This window comes from Motacilla alba, chromosome 19, assembly GCF_015832195.1.
Source record: "Motacilla alba alba isolate MOTALB_02 chromosome 19, Motacilla_alba_V1.0_pri, whole genome shotgun sequence".
In the NCBI taxonomy this organism is placed as follows: domain Eukaryota; kingdom Metazoa; phylum Chordata; class Aves; order Passeriformes; family Motacillidae; genus Motacilla; species Motacilla alba.
This window is the reverse complement of record NC_052034.1, coordinates 5,905,862-5,926,097: the sequence shown is the minus strand read 5'-3', so window position 1 is coordinate 5,926,097 and position 20,236 is coordinate 5,905,862. Positions and strand designations below refer to the sequence as shown.

The window sequence follows — 20,236 nt, the reverse complement described above, 5'->3', positions numbered from 1 at the left end:
ACTGTGTAAAGCTTGAGAGAGCGCTGCTCTGATCTTTGGGTTTTGCCAGAACCCTGAAGAGGGGCTGCACTGCTGGCCCGGCCTTCTGTGCTGCTGAGCTCATGGCAAGCGCTGGCCCCGGCCTCCAGGCCCTGCATCGGCGTGTGCTGGGCCATGGATGAGCACAGGGCTAGGAAAAGCTGGCATTGCCTTCTCCTCTTCCCCACAGCTTCAAACCGGGCAGAGCCACCGTCCCACCTGGCGGAAGGAGACGCGCACCGGCAGGGGATGCTCCCGGGGGACGGGGCACGCCCGGGGTCATCCCCCGGTGGTTGGCACGGGGGGGTCCCGAGCAGGGCCAGCCCCTCCGCTGGGGCTGCACCTCCCTCGGTGCTGCCAGCGGAGCCCGGCCCTCGGCCGGAGCCGGAGCCGGGGCTGGGGCCGCCCCCGGGGCCGGGGCGGGGAGAGGCGGCTGGGGCGGCGGCGCCGAGCGGAGCGGAGCGGAGCGGGGATGGCAGCGCCGCTGCGGGCCGCCCTGGCGCTGGGGCTGCTGGCGGCGGCTCAGCCCGCCCCGGCCGCGGGGCAGCGGCGGCGGGCAGAGGTACGGGGGAAACCGGCACCGGCACCGGCACCGGGGAGGGCGGGAGCGTGTCCTGGCTGCGCGTCCCCCGCGGCTGCGCGTGTCCCGCGTGGCCGTGGCAGGGGTGTGCGTGTCCCTGCTGTGCGTGTCCCTCCTGTGCGTGTCCCTCCTGTGCGTGTCCCTGCTGTGCCCACGTCCCCGTGTCCCGGCTGTGCTTGTCCCCACTGAGTCCATGCCCTAGGTGTGCTCGTGTCCCTGTGCTTGTGCCCCAGGTGTGCTCACGCTCTAGATGTGACTGTCCCTGGTGTGCCCATGCCGTAGGTGTGCCCGTGTGCTGCCAGGTGTGTGCATATCCCTGTGTGCCCATGCCATGGGTGTGTCTTTGCCCTGGGTGTGCATGTCCCTGGTGTGCCCGTGCCATAGGTGTGTCCATGTCCCAGGTGCCACTGTGTCCCCGGTGTGCCTGTGTCCCTTGTGTGTCCGTGTCCCTGGTGTGTCCGTGCCCCAGGTGTCACTATGTCCCTCGTGTGTCCCTGCCATAGGTGTGTCCGTGCCCCAGGTGTCACTATGTCCCTGGTGTGCCCATGCCATAGGTATGAGTGTGTCCCCAGGGTACATCCCCCGCACAGGTGAGTGTCCCTGAGCTCCTGACACCTGTGCGTGCACGTGTGCCCTGGGTGCACACAGTGTGTGTGGCACAGGCGTGTGGCTGTGCCAGCTGGAGATGGATGGGGCTGTGCCGTAGGCTTGTGTGGCAATGCCAGGGTGTGTGGCCACCTGTGCTGTGTGGAGCTGTGGCAGAGAATCACAGACTGGTTTGGGTTAGAAGGGACCTAAAACTCATCCCATTCCACCCCCTGCCATGGGCAGGGACACTTCCACTACCCCAGGTTGCTCCATGCCCTGTCCAACCCCTGGCCTTGGGCACTTCCAGGGATCCAGGGGCAGCCACAGCTGCTCTGGGCACCCTGTGCCAGGGCCTGCCCACCCTCACAGGGAACAATTCCTTCCCAGGATCTAATCTAAGTCTGTCCTATTTCAGCTTAAAGCCATTTCTCCTTGTCCTGTCTCTCCTTGCCTTTGTCCAAAGTCCCTCTCCAGGTCTCTGGGAGCCCCTTTAGGCCCTGGATGGGGCTCTGGGTGTCCCTGGAGCCTTCTCTTGTCCAGGATGAACAACTCCATCTCCCCCAGCCCGTGTCCGGGTGTCGCCACAGGTGATGTGTACCTGCAAACCTTCCCATCTCCCAGCGTTTTGTCCCCAGGAGGGGACAAAAGCCAGTCCTTCCCCTGTCTGCCTCTCCCCAGGGCTGTGCCCATCACCTCTGCTCAGATTTCTTCTGTTTGTCCTGCTGTCATTGTCACCCCGTGCCACCATCTATTCTGTTTGTTTTGGGAGGACAAGGTGTGAGATCTGGCTGGTGAACAAAGTTCATATTGGGGATTTTTTGTTGCTTAGGCTTCGATCCAGTGTACATTTGTACAAATGCTTAATTTCCAACCCCAGCCAGCAAGTCCTGGTGAATTAATTGGGATTTTGAACACATGCTCTGAGAGGAAAAGGGCACAGGAATGCTCCGAGGCTTGTTTTGATGTGCAGGCTCCTTCTGCTGAGATGCTGCTTCAGAGAGGTCATTAATAGCTGTGCTTTTCCCACTGTGCACAAACCTCAGCCCAGCCCCTCATGCCACCTGGGGAAAATAAATCTGCAAAGATTTTAGAGCTCAGAAAACCAGCAATTTAAAATTCACTTTAAAAGAAAATCCACTGATTTGGGACAACTGGTTTAACAACCCAAACTGCCTTTCCACGCCTCATTGGTGACTTCTGAGTTCTTTTCCCTTGAAGTTTCAGAACAGATCCCAGGATTGTGGCAGATCCCTCCTGAGGGGGTGCTGGGCAAGTGACTTTCCTGTCTCCCTGCCTCAGTTTCCCCAAGGGGATGTGCTGGGCTGCCCAGGGACTTTGGGACAACGCACACAATGGAAATGCAGAGACTGGGGTGTGGAACTTGTCTGAATAAACTGAGCAGTTAATTTTCTTTCGGGAGGAAGCTGAAATTCTCACATAACATCAAATAGTTCTGGTGATTTGTGGCTTTCAGAGCACTTCCAGGCTTTGCTTCTAAAGCTTTTTTTTTTTTTTTTTTAATTCTTTTTAAAAAGCCACCGTTAGCAACAATATGTTGTGTAAACTTAGATGCATAAGACTGTCAAATGTCCAGTTGTGTGCTTTTCCTGGCTGGTGTCCATGTTTTCACTGCATCTGTACCAATTGCAGTTAAAAAAAAACAACAAACCACGCATTAAAAAAATAAGGAAAATTCAAAAATTTAATTTGAAACATTTGTATGTGAAATCATCTTATCATCTACAGATAGGAGAGGGCCCAGTGTAAGAGAGCACATTGTTTGGCAGAGCTGTGTCTGGCTGGGCTGTGCTCAGACAGCAGCTGGGGGGTGGTAATGCCCAAAATTCCCTGATCCCGGGGGCATTGTGTAAAATACCCGGGGCATGTGAGATGTCAGCCCGTGGTGGGACTGAGGAGCCCAGTGAGATGCTGGACAAAGGACAATGGAGTCCCTGCAGAGATTTGTGTGAGAAGCTCCAGGTCTGTTTTGGTGGACATAAAAACTGAGGAGAAATTTGAGAAAAATGAGGAATGGGAACAGAGAATTGGGCTAACAGACTCAATAACTCTCATTTTAGATTTTTTTGTCCTGATTTTTTCCCCCCGTCTTGCCCTTCTCCTTCCCATCTCGCAGTATCTGGTGCACACTGACTTCTCCCCCTTATCCCACCAAGGTCTCACATTCCGGGCTCTGGGCTGGGAAATGCTCCAGTGTCTGGCTGAGCTGTTTTAGGAGCAGGATGCTGCTGGGATGCAGGATGCCGAGCAGAGCTGGATCTGTGATTCTGGAGGGAGGGAGGCTCCCGGTACCATGCAGACCCGGTGGGGCCCGGAGCTCAGCCGGGACACAGAGCATCCCACATCTTCCTTCTGAAACAAGGCAGAGAAATCCTCCTTCCTATAAAAAATTCCTGTTCAGCCTCAGCATGGAAGGAGATGGAAGGAGAGGTGGAGAGGAGGAGGAATTTCCCCTCTGAGGCATCGCTGGGCTCTGCATCACCCCCGAGCCCGCTGAGTCTCCGAGCCGCCGGCGCGGATGTGGCGAGCGGCTCCGGGCGCCCCGGCGATCCCCCGGTGCGATTTACACCCCGTGAGTCACCGCAGCGCGAACAGCCCGGCTTTCTTCCTGCTTCTCCCCCAAAACAATCCCCACTTGTTCGGGCAGAGCTCGCCCGCCCGCCGGGCAAGGGGCCGCGGGGACGGCGCCTTCCCCCGCTCGCAGCCCGGTGGAGGACAGGGCTCCTTTCCTTTCTCTCCTCAGACACGACAGCACAACCAGTCTGCGTGACCAAACTGGTTTGTCAGCCGCTCTGGTATTCGCAGGGAAGGTTTGGCCAAGCCCTGTGTTCTTCCCTGGTTTCCCCAAGAGTTTCGGGTCACATTCAGGGGTTTGGGTGCTGCGGGGGTGTGGGGCGCCAGGGCAAAGCTGCCGGCTGCTTCCCAGCGAGTTAGCACAGATCGGTTTGGGTTGGCAGGACCTTAAATCTCCTCTCATTCCACCCCCTGCCACGGGCAGGGACACCTTCCACTAGACCAAGTTGCTCCAAGCCACATCCAACCGGTTGGTGAAAGCAGGAGGGGTTTCAGCTAGACCAGGCTTACTGCTTCTCAGCTTTAGAAGATGGAGTGCGAAAATAAAAGGAGTTTAGAAGACCCCAGCTCCACATCTTTAGTGGCAAGTGCATTATTTGCTGCTAAAGCCGATTTTAGCGCTGGTAGGTGGCACAGGGGGTTCCTCCAGGACTGGGTTGGCTGCGGCAGGGGGATCCCAGCAGCCAGGCGGGGCTCGGGGCTGTAAGCACGCTCCATCCCCGGTGCCGGCAGTCAGCTGAGGTTCCCCTGCCTTTCCAGCGGGAGGACAGCCAGGCTCTGCGCTCGCTAATGCCCCTTCTCGTGTGTCTGCCCGTGTCCATAGATGTAATATTTATAGAGACACTTACACACACGCTTAAACAAAGGCGGCGCGGGGGCTCTGCCCGAGGCTTTGCAGGGACGAGCGGAAGCAAATGAGCCTTTTTAATTGCTGTGACATCTTCTGCAGGCAGCTCACAGGCAGCAGGGGCCCGATGGGCAGGAGGAGCCGCTGCTCCCTCTGTGACCTCGCCAAAACACACCCCGGGCCAGCTCAGCTTGTGTGCGTGCTGGGGGAAACTGAGGCAGGAAAGCAGGAGCCACTGTGCCCATTTTGGTGGTGAGATGGTGTGGGATGAGCCTGGGATGCTGGAACCAGGGTTTGGGAACCTGGGCTGTCTCAAACAAAAGACTTCAAAGCTGCAGATTGTGGTGGCACTGCTGTAATCATGACACAAAGCACCTGTGTCAGAATAAACCCTTTTCTGACCCAGAATGGAGCAACTGAGAGGTGTTTTAAAAACTTTTATTCTATTTTCAGTCTCATGAGAAGGGTGAGACAATACAGATGTTATAATCCACAGCATCACAATCAGAAGCCAGCTATTTCCTAATTACAATGCATTATAAGCATATCTTGGCCTGGCCTTTGGCAGGATGGGATCCCTTTCCTGGGCTGCTGGGGATGGGATGGGGTTTGTGCCCGGCACGGCAGAGGGACACGGTCAGCAGGAGCTGTGTGAGGCTTCTCCGGTGCTCAGCTGGTGGAAAGGAGCCAGAAGCGGCGTGGCTGGAGGGAGGGCAGGCAGGAGCAGAGCCTGCTGTCTCGGCACTCCCGTTATCCCGGCTTCCAGGCGGGGAGGGCTAATTGTGTTTGCCGCTGGCTGTCTTCCACCCGGCATGCCTGTGGTGGAGGGCAAGGTGTTTCCTTGGCTTTAGCCAAGGCAGAGAAGATTTCCAGGGTTGTAAGAGGCTCCACATCAGAGCCCAGGGATGGGAAGGGCCCCTCTGTCTGCCCCAGCTCCCTCCCGCTGTCCCTGCTGCAGCCCCGGGAGTTTCTCTGCCCCAGCCCTGCTCCCATGCAGCCAGACCCGTGCTCCTCTCCCTCCCTCATGCACAGAGGGAGCTGGGCATATTTCATATTAATGTTTCTCTCGGTTTCCTGCTGTTTTTCTTTTCCCATTGTATGGAAAAGAGCATTTCCCCGTCTGGGGCAGGAGGGAGGGGGTTTCCCAGCACGGCCAGACTTTGCATTGCAGCCTCTGGAGAGGTTTAATGGGCTGGTGCCAGATTCCAGCCAGCCCTGCCAGAGCCTGGCTGGACTCTGGGGGGTTGTGCAGTGCTGGGGGAGCCTTGAGCACTGGTTTGGGCACAGGACATTGTGGCATGGGGCTCTTGGGTTCCCTTGGACCCCAAAAACTCCCTGGATTTGTATGCTCTGTGCTTGGATAAACACCCGACAGAGATCAGCACATCCCTTTCCCGCAGCTCTGTGTTTCCAGGACCACCATCACCCTTAGCTGACAGTAGATGTGTCTAGAAAACATAATAGAATTTCTCCTGATGGTTTTGCAGCTGGAGAATTGATGCCTGTGTGTGAGAACCTCAATGTGGCACAGGCCAGAAACCACAGAGAAAATGCTGCTTTGCTTGGACTTGCAAAGCTCAAGGAGCTCTGGGCAGGAATGATAAAGCCAGTGGCCTCTGTGCCTTCTGGTGCTGCTCAGGAGCAGCTGCTGGGACAGGGGTTGCTTTTTTCACTGTGCACCCTGACGTGTCCAGATGGGGTTTCAAGCCTTCGTGAGATCATGGTGAGGAAAAACCATTTTCACGCTTTAATGATGGGATTGTGTTGGGTTACAGGCAAGGAAGGAGCTTCAGGTTGTGCTGAGTGAATGCAAAACTGTGTTAGAAAGGGTTTAGACCATAATGTGAGAGCGAAGATTTTCAATCCAGGTGTTCAGCTCACATTTACCTGCAGTGATGTCACCACCGGCATCCTCACCCTGCACCCTCGCATGTAACTGGTGATTTTGTGCTTCTGGAGGAGAACTTTATAAAATACAAGCACAGGGGGAAAGGGTGAGATCCCTTCTCCTCTCCAGGTACTCTCAGAGGGCTCCAAGCCACTCCATCCCCAGGAGGCTCCTCCATCCCTGCACGCCCATCCCACAGCTGCTGGGTTTTCCTCCTGGTATCCCTGTGAGGGTGGGGCTGTCCCAGTGTGGCTGGGAATGGCAAGCCCAGGCTGGATGGTAAACCCTGGGCAGAGGTGTTGTGGCTGCTCCCGACAAACCAGCCAATGCTCTCCCTGCCAGTGTGGCACTTGCCTGATTTACCCTGACTCACTGACCACCCTGAGGTGTCTGGGAGGCTCTGGCCACACTCAGGCTCTCGCTGCTGCAGCCTGGCACTGCTGGGATGAGCTGCTGCTGCCTCCAGCTGAGACAGGCAGCTTTGGTGGGAAAACCAGCCAAACTCTTTGTGTGGGGCTGCATAAAGAGCGTGTCCAGGCAGGAGTCTGTGCTGGTCCTGTGCCGGAGGGGGATGCTCCAGGTAGAAGGGGTGTAAAGGAGGAGATGGAACTGGAGGAGATGGACCTGGAGGGGATGGAACTGGAGGGAATGGAACTGGAGGAGATGGAACTGGAGGAGATGGAACTGGAGGAGATGGAACTGGAGGAGATGAGGGCTGCAGAGCACACGTGGGTGTGCCTGCCCACGCCGGGGTGACGTGTTTGGGGATGACATGAGCATGACTGTTCAAGGCAAGCAGAAGGTTTGGGCAGGAGGAGGAGAGGGAGAGGCCCTGGCACACCTCGGGGCTGCCACATCCACAAGCCATTCCTGCTCCTTGCCAAGGCCCTGGAGGAACTGCTGCCTCCTCTGCAGGGACATAAAGGAGAACTGGGTCACCCCCAGTCAGGAGCAGCACTGAGAGGAGGCCATCACTCCAACCCCTTCCTTTTCCCGGCCTCCAGACGAGCCGGGAGGGAAACAGCTTCAAAAACACCCAGAGGGCACCAGCCCTGCTGTCTGGGCCAGCCCGTGGCATTCCTGGTGCTCAGCACACCTTTCCTTTGGGATGCAGGGAGGGGAAGCCGCCACTTTCACTTTTTATTCTGATTATTATTCACTGCTGTAACCGCGGCTCTGCTGCACTAACAGGATGCTGGGCAGCTTGTTTTTCTCCTGCAGACATCCCTGGCGGCGGGGCAGGCGGGCGTGGAGCATTCTTGTGACCCCGGCTATTAACTCCTCCAAAAGCCGGGCAGCAGCCCGAGCCGTTTATTTTCTTTAACGTACAATTTAAGTGCTGGAGCAAGTTCAGAGAGGCGATCTCCGTCCGTGTCAGCGGCCGATAAGAAGAAGAATGGTTTGGCAAAGCAAATTGCGCCCGGAGCGTCCCCACTTTGCAGCAGCACATCCTGCGTGGGAATGGGGGGAGGCTGAGCCTGACCCCATCTCACCCCGCCCTACTCATGGCCTCGGCCCTTCGGCCTTTGTTTGCATCCCTGCCCTGAGCCGGGCCATCAGAGCTGTGCCTTTGGGTTTCCTGGAATGGATGGACAACGGAACAGGGCACCTCGAGGGCACAGCAATGTGCCAGGAGCAGGGAAAACGCCCAAAAAACTTGGTGGCCTCTGGCTGCGGATGAGATGGCAGCAGAGGTTTTTGATCTCTCTCTTTCCTCCTACGCCTCCATCGTGGCCAAAAACCCCAAGAGCCATCCAAAACGATGGGGAGGAGACGCACAGGAACCTGTATGGGCACAGCTGCTTGAGGTGCAGAGCTCTCAGGAGCAAAACAAGCGGGCAGTTTGGGTTTGCAGCACTGTTCGCCAGCTCATCTCCTTTTTCCCCCCTTCCCAAGCCAACACGTGCTCTGAGCCGCACCTTTCCCATTTTTTTCTTGCAGCTTTTCCTGGAGAAATACGGCTACTTCAGGGGGCCGAGGGCCGGTACACACAGCCCCGCCGAGTTCACCCGGGCGCTGAGGTAGGAACCCTTTATCCAAACTCGGCAGCTCCAGCTGCAGGGATGCTGCCAGCACCCCGAGGGGGTTTTTTGCAGCCAGAGGGGTCTTTTCGCAGCTGGAGGCTCTCTGTCTCACGGTCTGATGCTAAAGTACAGCCTGTCCTTTTTGGAGAGGCGGGTCCGTGCCCGGTTCCGCAGCTGGGTGCCGGCTGCTGGCGCCCGGCTCTCGCTGCTTTATTCGCCTTTTATGGCCCGCTGCTCGCCTCGCGATCAAATCTGCGGGGAGGCCGAGCTTGGGGAAGGCTGGGAGATGTCAGGGGGGGCGAGCTGCCAGCTCCTGCCTGGGCTTCTCCTAAGGACATCTCCGCAGCTTTGGGAGCATCCCGGGCTTGACCTTGTGCAAAGCCAAATGCAAAATTAAATGCGAAGTCAAATAACTGGGGTTAAAAACTGGAAAAGGCATTTTTAGGCTTCCGTACGTACTTTTGCCCTGCTAGGAGGTGACTTACAGGTCAGCTGCGGTTGCAGAGCCAAATCCTTCTTGTTTTACCCCCTGGATGAAGTTGTGGCTCTGGGGTGTGAAGCTTGCGGGGTGAAAATCCCGGCTCGGGTCAAACCCTCGGCACAAACATACCCGAACCCCGCCAGGGGGGGTCTGGATGTGGCTGCTGACATCTCCCTTCCTTCTGCAGGGATTTCCAGCGGGTGACCCACCTCCCGCCCAGCGGGCTGCTGGATGCCCCCACGCTCCATCAGATGGCTCTGCCCCGGTGTGGCACCGATGACGGGCACGGCCGCGCTGCCGGCGCTCTGCCCGCCCGGCGCCGCCGGCGCACGGCACAGCACGGTGAGCACCGAGCTCCCGGTGGGGTTTGGGGTCCGGGGTGCTCGGCTCTCCCCTCCTGGACTCGTGGGGAAGCTGCTGTGGGGGGGAGGCGCAGCCCCACTGGCACAGCATCCAGCCCAGGCCATGCTTGGTGGTTATTTTTAAAGCTCTTTATTTTCAGTTGGTCTGTGTGGCTTGATGTCAGCAGTGATTGGAGATTCGAGTCCCAGTTTTGGGAATTCAGCTCTCTGGGGTGGTTTCACTGCTGCTGTGGGAGCCAGGAGATCTCCCAGAGAGCACTCAGGTCACCATGGCCCCACACCCAGCTGTGCTGGCATGATCTGCAGGGCAGGGGCTGGCACACAGTGAACTTGTCCCCAGGTTTTGCTGACCTTTGGGACTTCTAATGCATATTAGGAACACAGCAGTAACCAAAAACCTGCCAGCACTTGGCTGCCTGACCTGAGAGTCATTTCACCCATGTTAAGGGGTTTAACTCCGTTCCAAGCATCCTTCTGTGCTCCTGCGTGTCCAGGACTGGGCCTCTTGTCCCTTGTGAGCTCTCTTTGGGCTTGCAGATGAGTAACTGGATTCCTAGAGAGCAAGAGGGCCGGGGCCAGCTGTGCTCAGGACATGGGAAAAACGAAGGGGAGATTAAGAAAAGGCTCTGTGCCGTGTCAGGCTGTCTGTGCATCTGGCAGGGCTGGCCATGGACAGCCCCAGGAGAGCCCTGTCATCCTCCTCCAGCCTCTGGATTTCCTTCCAAAGCCTCAACATGTGTCCCTTGCAGGAGCCATCCTGTGCCCAGGACACATGGGCAGTGGGCAGAGCAGGAAGGACATACAGCAGCAGGTGGGCAAACAGAAGCAGCCAGTGCCCTGCGGCTCAGGGGCTCCTCTTTGGGCATCACAAAAGTGGGTGGGTGGCAAGAGACACCCAGTGGCTCAAGGAAAGGGCAGGAAAGGGCTCAGTGTGGTTATTGCTCTGGTGATCTGATGCCACAGGCAGCAGGGATGGGACAGCACCATATCTGTACCCTCGGGCTGGGTGGGAGGCCAGGGGTGCCTGCAGGGCTGGTGGCAGCAGCCAGGAAGGCTGGGGAGGGTTTTGTGCTGTTTATCCTGCTTGAAGCAGGAAACCCTGGCAGCTGAGCCAGCAGTGCTTTGTTATCCCCCCTTTCCCAGCGGGATCTGCCCTGGGCAGCCCCTGTGTCCCTCACCCCGCTGGCCTGGGGCACACTCAGAGCCCAGCCCAGGACAAAGCCAAGCTCTCCTCTCCCCAAGAGCCAGCCTTGCTAAGCCAGCCTTGCCCATCCTCCTCTGGGTGCTCTGCTGCTGTGGAGGGAAGGATGGGATGCCAGGCTTTGGGTTAGGGCTGCTTTTAGCTTTTGCTGTGCAGAGTGGAAGCTCATCTGTGTCCCTTTGGAGCTGGAGGCCATCACTGCACTGACAAGCAGTGGGAGCAGATTTTGTCCCCAGGAGTGTGACCAGCTAGCCCAGAGTGTCCCCAGGCATGGGGAGAAGGAGGCAGAACTGGGGTGGGGTGTGTGCCAGCTTTGCTGAGAGGCTCAGCTCAGAGGCAGAGCAGAGAACCCTGGCATGCTGCCTGCTCTGTTCCCCTGTTTTCCTGCACATCTGGAGCAGAGGCAGAGGCTGGAGGTCTGTCCCCACTCCCACGCCTCAGCACCAACTCTGGCACCCACATCCCCACAGGGCCCCACAGCTTTTTTCCTGCTCCCAGATGCCTCCAGATAAATGTAATCCCAGGGCTCTGGGGTCCCACAGCTGCTGAGGGGTGCAGGAGGAGGAGGAGGAGGAGTAAGGGGCTGTAATGCTGCTCAGTAACTCTGTGACCTCTCATCTTTGCCCTCCTGTGTGGTAGGGGGTTGGGGAGCTTAGGGGGAGTCACAGTGCTTGTCCCCAGCTGTCCTGGTGATATCAGGGCTCTGTCTCCCCTGACACCCTTTAAGGAAGCCTTGGGCACTAAGCTGTGCCCCCAAGGTGCTGCTGAGAGCCCTTCCTACTCCTTTGCCTTTGTCCCACCTTTTCAGAGGTGGTTTTGATCCCTCCCCCTGAAATCCAGCCCTTGGGCTGCATCTTCTGGGCCTGAAGCTGGCCTCAGGCAGCAGAGCTGCTAGCAGGGACCCATGCTGGATTTGGCTCTGTGAGCCAAAGGCTGAGGTCAAACTCTGTGCCACAGCTTCTCATCTCCTCAGAGAGGTTTCAGGGTTTGGTTGCAACTCCAGCCTTGGGTGGGCTCTAGTGGTGGCGCCTTCAGAAGGATTTAATTGTGCTGCTGCAGCTGCCTCAACTTCCAGCTTTGCCTCGGGAAAACCACGACATTTCCATGAAGTTTTCTTCCACTCAGGGGCTGCCTGAGTGGAAGGACAAGCCCAAGTTGCCACTCTGAGCCTGTCCTGTTGCAGGTGTGTGGGATTCACATTCTCTGAACCTGAGAGAAGCAGTGAGAGAAGCAGAGAAAAGAATGATCAAAACAATTCTTATCTCATTTGCTGCCCTGTGTCGTTCACAAGTGGAGCGCGTCGTGGAAGATTGTTTACCTGAAGGGAATTGGAAATTGGATTCTGGTGTGAGTGCTTTGATTCACTGACCGACTGAGTCCAGGGGCGTGTGTGTCAGGACTGACAGCCACAAGATGCTGTGCAGTTCAGTGTCCTTGGGCGCCTGGCAGATTCAGTTCAGATGTAATGTAACATAGATGTAATATAACATAGAATAATATAGTGTAAAAAGTAATTAATTAGCCTTCTGATAAGACGGTGTCTTGGCTTGGAAAGACAGGTGCCTGCTAAGGAAGGCAGGAGCCTCCCCTGAAATGGAGAATGTAAACACCCCCCCCCCTCCGAATTGCTATAAAATTTAAATTAAGGGGTTCTCAGGCAAAAAAAATGGAGCAGGGAATAACAGTTCATTAATAGGGAAGAAAATGAAAGGATAAAATAAACAATGCAGTAAACAAAAACAACACTGACAGAGTCAGAACACAACCTGACACCCTGTGGGTCAGGGTGCTGGCAGCAGTCCCATTGGAATTGTGGCTGCAGCCCTCCTGGAGTGTCAGGTGTGGTTCTGCTGGAGCAGGGATCCTGTAGAAGGGTGTAGTCTTCCTCTGAAGAGCCAGTGGATGAGGCAGCTGCTGTTCCTCTGGGAAATGCAGTGGAGATGCTGTGTGGTATTTCCAGAATCTCCAGATTATATCCAGGTAGGAATGCTTGGCTCCTCCCTCTGGGCAGAGCCTCTCCCAGTGGGATTCTGCAGTTCTTATCAGTCCTGCAGTGACATTCAACAGCCTGTTATCAGCAGATGTCCCGCGGGAGGGAGGAGTGGCTGTGGAAGAGATAAGGAAACTGCCCACTTGACAGAAGACAGCTGCCATACAGATGGCAAATAGAACACATCTTGCAGTCTGGGACAGATGGAGCCCTCCTCACCATCTGTCCCTGCCACGGGGGTGGCCTTGTCCCCACACAGGCGGGCGCTGGTTCAAGCGGCACCTGACGTACCGCGTGGTGAACTGGCCGTCCTACCTGCCGCAGCACGAGGTGCGCCGGGCCGTCAGAGCCGCCTTCCAGCTCTGGAGCAACGTGTCCTCCCTGCTCTTCTGGGAGGCCCAGGATGGCCCCGCTGACATCCGCCTGACCTTCTTCCACGGGGACCACAACGATGGACTCAACAACGCCTTCGATGGGCCAGGTGCTGGTCGCTTCCCCCTCGTAAGCTTCTCTTTTACAACGTGGGCTCTTCGCCTGCGGGGAGGAGGGCTGGTTTGTGGTGGGCTGGGGGTGATGGAGGCTCCGCAGTCTCTCTAGCCCAGCTTGCACCAGTTTGCTGTCTGGTTTGGGGTCTCCCCTCCCAACTCTGCAACTGAGGTCTGTTGCTACATTTCTCTTCACAGAGAAAAGCAAGGCACAATTCTTCCCAAGAATATTTCTGAGTTTCACATTCTCTGAATCTCAGAGAAAAGAAAAGCAATTCTTATCTTGTTTGCTGCGCCTGTGTTTGTGCCAAAGTAGAATGCAACATGGAGATTGCTGACCCAAAGTGATGGTGTTTTGTTTGTAGAATGCAATATGGAGATTGCTGACCCAAAGTGATGGTGTTTTGTTTGTAGAATGCAATATGGACATTGCTGACCCAAAGTGTTGGTGTTTTGTTCCCTTGGCCCATCAGGGCCAGGTGTGTGTGTGTGTGTGTCGGGACTGTCGGGACAGTCACAAGATTCAGTGCAGTGGAGTGCAGTTGAGTGCTTGGCAGATTCAGTTTAGATGTAAAGTAATATAGTGTAATAGAGTGTAGAATAATATAGTATAATAAAGTAATTAATTGGCCTTCTGACAAGATGGAGTCAGATGCATCATTCTCTCCCCCTCGTTGGGAGCATAAATATCCACGATAGAGCTCTGCCAGCTGAGATGTTCCTCACAGACCCTCAAGGAGCCCCACAACACCCTCCAAGCACTGGCTCCTCCAAAAACACCTAAAACTGGCGCACATTTGGGCGCGGCAGAGCTGCGCGTGCCGCGGTCCCTGATGGCTCTCGTGTCCCCAGGAGGTGCCCTGGCTCACGCCTTCTTCCCGCGGCGAGGAGAAGCGCACTTTGACAGCGCCGAGCGCTGGTCCCTGCACAGCGGCAAGGGCCGCAACCTCTTCATCGTGGTGGCCCACGAGGTCGGGCACACGCTGGGGCTGCAGCACTCGCCCGTCAAGAGCGCCCTGATGTCCCCCTACTACAAGAAGCTCAGCAAGGATTTTGTCCTCAGCTGGGATGACATCTTGGCCATCCAGAATTTGTACGGTGAGCCTGGCTTCCCTGAGCATCCCTGGGTTCCTCCGGGGTTGTTCTCTGGGTTGGAGAGCGAGGAGTAGGGATGGGAGCAGGTCCCTGAAAGGGGAGAGGACTGCAGTCACATGGGCCCCATTCCTGTGTGTGGCTGGGGAGGAAAATGAGGACAGGTGGGATGGGTGCCAAGGCCTCCAGGGCAGGGAAGGCTGGGTTTGCTGCCCACTTGTCTGCTGGTGCATGTTTTTTGGGGTACCATCATATGGAATGGGATAGGAACCAGACATTGGGACAAGGAGTCTTTGGAGTCTTGGGAGTCCCAGCCCTGTACTTTGGGAAAAGTTGTTTCTCTGCCCCTTCTCCGGACTCATCACCCCTTTTCCATCCCAGGAAAGCCCTCCAAGGGCTCTGCCATCCAGCTCCCAGGAAAGGTCTTCACTCACTTCCAGGACTGGAACACGGACCTTTACGGCAGGGACCGACAGCAGAGGAGCCTCAGCACCTATTACTGCCACTCCTTCTTCGACGCCATAACCGCCGGTGGGTGCTGGCCAGCGTGACCCCCTCCCAAAACGTGCACCCCTACCCCTTGTCCCAGTGCTGCTGCACCTCCCAGAGGTGGGAAAGGTGGGTTTGACTGGCCCACAGCTCCTGGCACTGGTGGCATCACTGATGGACAGTGAAGCAGTGCATGTTGAAGGCACAGCAAAGTGTCAGAAGCAGGGAAAATGCCCTAAAACTTGGGCCGTGGCAAGGATTAATCACTGCAGGAGCTCAGCTGTGCAAGATAAGCCTTGAACTGTGGCCAGCATTTATCCTCTCATTTATCCTGCCTGGAGGGGAGGCAATGGATGCTGGAAGCTGAGGGGGGAGGAAGCATCCAAACCCTGAGGATCCCCAAAGCACCGCGGGGCTGCACGGGGAGGAGGGGGTAGCAGTGGAGGGTGGTGCAATAGCGTTTCTCCCATGGGGCACCCTCCCTCTGCCTCACAGACGGGGATCACAACCTCTACATCTTCAAGGGCAGCCACTACTGGGTGGTGTCAGCCAGTGGCAACGCCAGTGACCCCCGGCCTCTGCAGCCGCGCTGGCCCGGGCTCCCCGCCGGCATCGACGCCTGCGCCTGGTCCCAGCTCACTGGGAAGTTCTACTTCTTCAAAGGTGGGTGAGACCCGGGCAGGGGACTCCCCTCGGGGCTGCCACTGCTCCTGCCTGCCGTGTGGCTGTCCAGGTCTGCCTGGAGCCACACCACTCCTGTTTGTGTCCCCTCCTGCTGGTCCCCTCCCAGTGCAGAGCTGGGGCACTGCTGCATCCTGGATGTGCCAAACCCTGGGCTCGGTGCCCTTTCATGGGTGAACCACATGGTCCTGGCAGCCACATCAGCTCCTCATGCCTCAGTTTCCCCATCAGGAGAGCAGCACTCACCGGTGTGTTGAAGCAAATCCAGGCGCAGTGGTGAGCCTTGGGGAGAAACTGCTCCCCAAAACACGAGGTGCAGGGGAGTGCAGGGGGGTCTCATGGTGCACATGGATCCCTGTGCTGTGCCTGGAGGCTGAGCTGCCCTTCGGAGCTGGGATACCATCCATGAGGTGCCCCGGGAGCTGGGATACCACCCATGAGCTGCCCTGGGAGCTGGGATACCATCCCTAAACTGCTCCAGGAGCTGGGATACCATCCCTAAATTGCTCCAGGAGCTGGGACATCATCCCTAAAATGCTCCAGGAGCTGGGATACCATCCCTAAACTGCTCCAGGAGCTGGGATACCATCCATGAGCTGCCTCGGGAGCTGGGATACCATCCATGAGCTCCCCCAGGAGCTGGGATACCATCCATGAGCTTCCCCAGGAGCTGGGATACCATCCATGAGCTGCCCTGGGAGCTGGGATAAAATCCATGAGTTCCCCAGGAGCTGGGATACCATCCATGAGCTGCCCAGCAGCCAGATGAGGAGAGGAAGGTCAAACCAGGCAGCCTGGCTGCCGGGGTCAGCCCCAGCTGTTAATGGAAAGCAGTCCCTGGTTTTTCAGAAAAGGGGCTTTGTGCTGCAGCTGGGTGAGAGCCAAAGCCCCTCTGCCTCCCCAGCCCTGGCCGCTCCCTCCATCCTCCCCAGGGCTGCGTCAGGCTGTGCCTTGTGAGCAGAAAGGGGCTTTTGTCTGCCCTGTGTGGGGACAGGGTACTGTGGGGACAGCCAAGCCACCGGTCCCCATCGCAATTCCTGCTGCAGGGCTGGTTTTGGATGCCCCAGCCACAGCTGGATCTGTTTCTGTCTGTCCCATTTGCTGTGCAGGGTCAGGGGGAGGCTTGCCAGAAGCAGCATGGTGCTGGCCTTGCTCTGTCCCTGCTGGTCCCTTTCCGTGCCTTCAAGCCCCTGAGCTGCCGTGCCTCAGTTTCCCCCCAGCCTGGTCCTTGGGGCAGCCCTGCAGTGGCTCCGGTTGGGTCACCGGTGGGATGGATGTCACCGACACTTCACAAGGGCCGAGCCTGTCCACATCTCCTGCGGCTCGTCCTGCCGGGGTCCCCGCGGGGCCGTGCTCTGACCCTCCCCGTCCCCGCAGGTGGCCGCTGCTGGCGCTACGCGGGCTCCGAGCTGGAGGCAGGATTCCCCCGCAAATGCAGCGCCCTGGGGCTGCCTCGGCACCCGGACACCGCGCTCTACTTCCAGCAGCTCCGCCGCCTCGTCCTCTTCAAAGGCCCCAAGTACTTCGTGGTGGGCGAGGAGCCCCTGGGCGTGGAGCCCTACTACCCCCGCAGCCTGCGGGACTGGGCAGGGCTGCCCCCGGGCACGGCCGGGGCTCTCACCCACCGCGACCGCGCCGTCTACTTCTTTCGGGATGACCTGTACTGGAAATTCGACCAGGCTAAGCTGCGGGTGGTGGCCACGGGCAAATGGGCCACGCAGCTCGCCTGGATGGGCTGCTGGGATGCCAACAGTGAGCAGGTCCCGTTCTGAGCGCGGTGGGATGGGATGGAGCGGGGCCCTGGACCTCGCCTCGCCTGGATCCCTCCGTGAGTGACTCTGGGCTCCTGTCTGAGGATGGCTGGGCAGGGACAGCTGCCTGTTGGAGACCTGGGATGGTGGAGCAGCGACCCAGCAGAGCTCGGATGCAGCCGGGACAGGACTGCGGCAGCCAGGCAGCCTGCAGGCTTTGGGACAGTATTAAAAAGACCACAGAAAAAATGTATCAGCCACGGAGACTGCAAACACACCCACTTCTGTTAACTTTCAGGATACTGTTACACGTGTTTTTCAAACCAGGACTGGGGTTTGGCGATACTTTTTGATATCTTTGTTGATACTTGTTGATATCTGTCATTTTCCTGCGATCAGATGGAGAAGTGTCTCGCTGCTGATTGCTTTGGGGTTTGGATGGTTTTAAACAGCAGACTGACAGGAGACAGGACTGTCTCCTGCCTAAAACTAAAAGAAAGGAGACATTTGGACAAAACTTTGGGTCCATGTGGAGCTTTGCCCCTGCTGTTTGCTCATACTCTGGGGTGTGGAGGGTTGGGGATGCTTTGCTGGACTGTGCTCACACCCCAGTGCTCTGCTGAGGCACCAGCTGGACACACCAGCACAGTGGGATTTTGGGGCTGAAAGCAGTGGGGTTTGGTGTTGGAGAGAAAGGGGGGGCTCGGCTGAGCTGCTGGCCATGTCACCGTGCAGCTCACAGGCAGCAGGAGCGCTGGCTTTGGATGGGTTTGGGGTGCCTGGACGGGCTCCCCTGGGCTGTGCTCCCCTGGGCTGTGCTCCCCCAGCAGCCCTCGCTGTGTGCACAGAAGGTGCCTGTGCTCCTGCAAGGGACAGGATCAGGGAATTTCTGACTCCCTGGGCCCCACCCAGATGAACATGAGTGACAAATAACTGGGGGAGGAGGGGAAGAGGAGAGGGTGGGCAGGACAGAGGGACATGTCTGTGCATGCAGGCTCACAGGGACAGTGTGGCTGCATATTCCTCATTCCTTTCCCAAGGCAGGCTCCCCACCTGGAAACGCTGCTGCCTCCTGGGCAGGGTCACCAGTCGTGTCTGCAAAGGGCCACTGTGCCCCAGGGCTGGGGGATGCACCTCAGCTTCCCAGGGCTGGAATTCTGAGGCATTGGTGCTGAGCAAGACAGGGGCTCAGCTTTATTAAACGATTTATTGAAACCATTTATGCAGTGGTTCTTCCAGGACTCAGAGCCCAGCACTGCTCTGCTCCTGCTGTGCCACGTCAGGGTGCCCTCCTGATGCCAGCAGCTTCAAGGATTCCTCCTTTCCTCATCTTTGCCCTTTCTAGACCTTCCCTGCAGAGCAGGGCTTGCCCTGAGCAGGGCGCCAGGGCTGGTCCTTCCCGAGGGCTTTCGGTGGTGCCCGATGCCAGCTGAGCTGTGGGTTTGGCAGGATGGGGAGCCAGCATTTCCCCCATTCTCCATAATCCTTGTGAGTGAGCCCTTCATGTGCAGACACAGACACAGGGTCCTCACCTGCCCAAAACCTCAGGGGATTTCCAGCTTGCCAGAGAAACACACATTTCCATAGGAATTGAATGACAATAAGGTGACGTGGCCTGCAGGGAGTCCCAAGGGCTTGGAGACCTGACAGCAAATAAAACCAGCCTCTGGATATGTGGCGTTGGGATTTGTGCTTGTTTTCCTGTCACACTTTGGGTTTGGGTTGTTTTTTTTTAAAGCAAATCTCCAGATTCCTGACAGGGCTGCGTTTAAGACGCCTGTGGGTGTTTGGGGTTGGAGAGGGGATTGCTGGATTTGGCCTCAGCTTTCATGCTGGCAGGATCAAAGAGGGGAGATGGATCCCACTGAAAACTCACTGATGGTGATGAAAACATGGAAATGCTCTTTCTTACTTCATCCCCAAACTACTGAGGGTTTTTTGATCCTTTGGAATGTGTTAATAGGTTTTTTCCCCAGGCTGAATTAATTCATTATCCCTTTTTCTGTCCCCTTACGAGAAAGCCAGGCATCCCATGTGCTGTGTGACTGGAGGCTGAGGACGGGACTACCTCAAATCCTCTCCCCTTTTTGGGTTTTCCATCTCTTCCCTGGCTTGCTGCCATGTGTTTCCTGGGGCTGTGTCCTGTGAGATGTTTTGGGGCCCTGTGATGCTGCCAGGGCTGGGCTGAGCTCAGCACTGCTGGCAGGGGCAGCAGGAGTCACACTACTGTGTCCCCTGTACCCCATCAGTCTGGGGGGGTCTGGGGGAGGTGAACTCACACCCTGAGCCTTTCAACCCACCCCCCTGGGTGTCCTGGATGGAAACCCAGCTTCTCAAGGGTGCTTTTCTCCTGCTGGGCTCCCTGACCGGGCACATCAGGTGCAGACTCCCCCAGCCTGCCTCACATTCCCCAACCAGAATAGCTGGGATTCTTTCATTCCCTCCCCCAAAATGACCCCGGCTGGACTCCGAGCTGCAGTGACATCAGCAGCTGGCTCCGGGGACAGGATGGGTCCCCCACCACAGCAAGGAGCCCCACAAAGCCCAGGAGAGTCTCTGCTTTGGCCCTGAGGCGTGAACACTTCCCTGGTAGATTTGTTTTTTTGCAGAGGTACCTGGGTGCTGTGGCAGCTCTGCAGGGCCTGGCTCAGGGAGGGACTATCCCACATTCCCAGAGGTGCCCACTCATGTGCAGTTCTTTCCTTAAAGCCCCAACTCCTGGAGTCACTCCATCCCTGCAGGGGCTTGGCTTTTCCCAAAGACCTCGCTGCTGTGGGCAATGAGGGAAGGAGTTTGGAAAGGAGCACAGAGCAGAGAGAGCCCAAAGGTGGGTGTGAAAATAAACCCTCCTCACCCTGAGGTCGCCCTGAACATGCACCATGTGGCCCTCAGGTCACCTCACCTGTGGTGGGGGTGGGTGTAGGGATTTTGGGAAGGAGGAAAACCCCCCTCGTGTGGCTGGGAGCAGTCTGGGTGCTGAGGAGCTGCTCTCTAACTCCTTCCTGCCCCGGAGCCAGGGCCCTCGGGGGGGAAAATCCACCCCGGGCATGGCTGGGGAGGAGCAGGGATGTGAGAGAGCAGCAGGTGCTGAAGGGTTAACAGGGAGTGTTTGCAGCCAGTCCCTTGTCACCAAGGAGAAGCGATCAGCACTTGGGAAGGAAACAAAA

The 20,236-nt window shown here is 57.3% G+C and overlaps 1 protein-coding gene across 1 annotated transcript; it reads left to right on the top strand.

The window, feature by feature from the left end:
- Positions 1–423: 423 nt before the first annotated feature.
- Positions 424–18,744, top strand: MMP28 (matrix metallopeptidase 28). Its single transcript, XM_038158273.1, has 8 exons — positions 424–580; positions 8,455–8,534; positions 9,206–9,360; positions 12,831–13,052; positions 13,909–14,154; positions 14,530–14,679; positions 15,133–15,300; positions 16,696–18,744. The coding sequence occupies exons 1-8, from the start codon at positions 491–493 to the stop codon at positions 17,088–17,090; spliced, it is 1,506 nt and encodes a 501-aa protein (XP_038014201.1). The 5' UTR covers positions 424–490; the 3' UTR covers positions 17,091–18,744.
- Positions 18,745–20,236: the final 1,492 nt, after the last annotated feature.

What these genes read in the sequence shown, in the direction of transcription:
- MMP28 (XM_038158273.1), top strand. Translation starts at nt 491, where the DNA reads ATGGCAGCGCCGCTGCGGGCCGCCCTGGCGCTGGGGCTGCTGGCGGCG. An exon ending in GAGTTCACCCGGGCGCTGAG is followed by an intron (nt 8,535 to 9,205) that starts GTAGGAACCCTT and finishes TTCCTTCTGCAG; the next exon opens with GGATTTCCAGCGGGTGACCC. An exon ending in GGCCATCCAGAATTTGTACG is followed by an intron (nt 14,155 to 14,529) that starts GTGAGCCTGGCT and finishes TTTCCATCCCAG; the next exon opens with GAAAGCCCTCCAAGGGCTCT.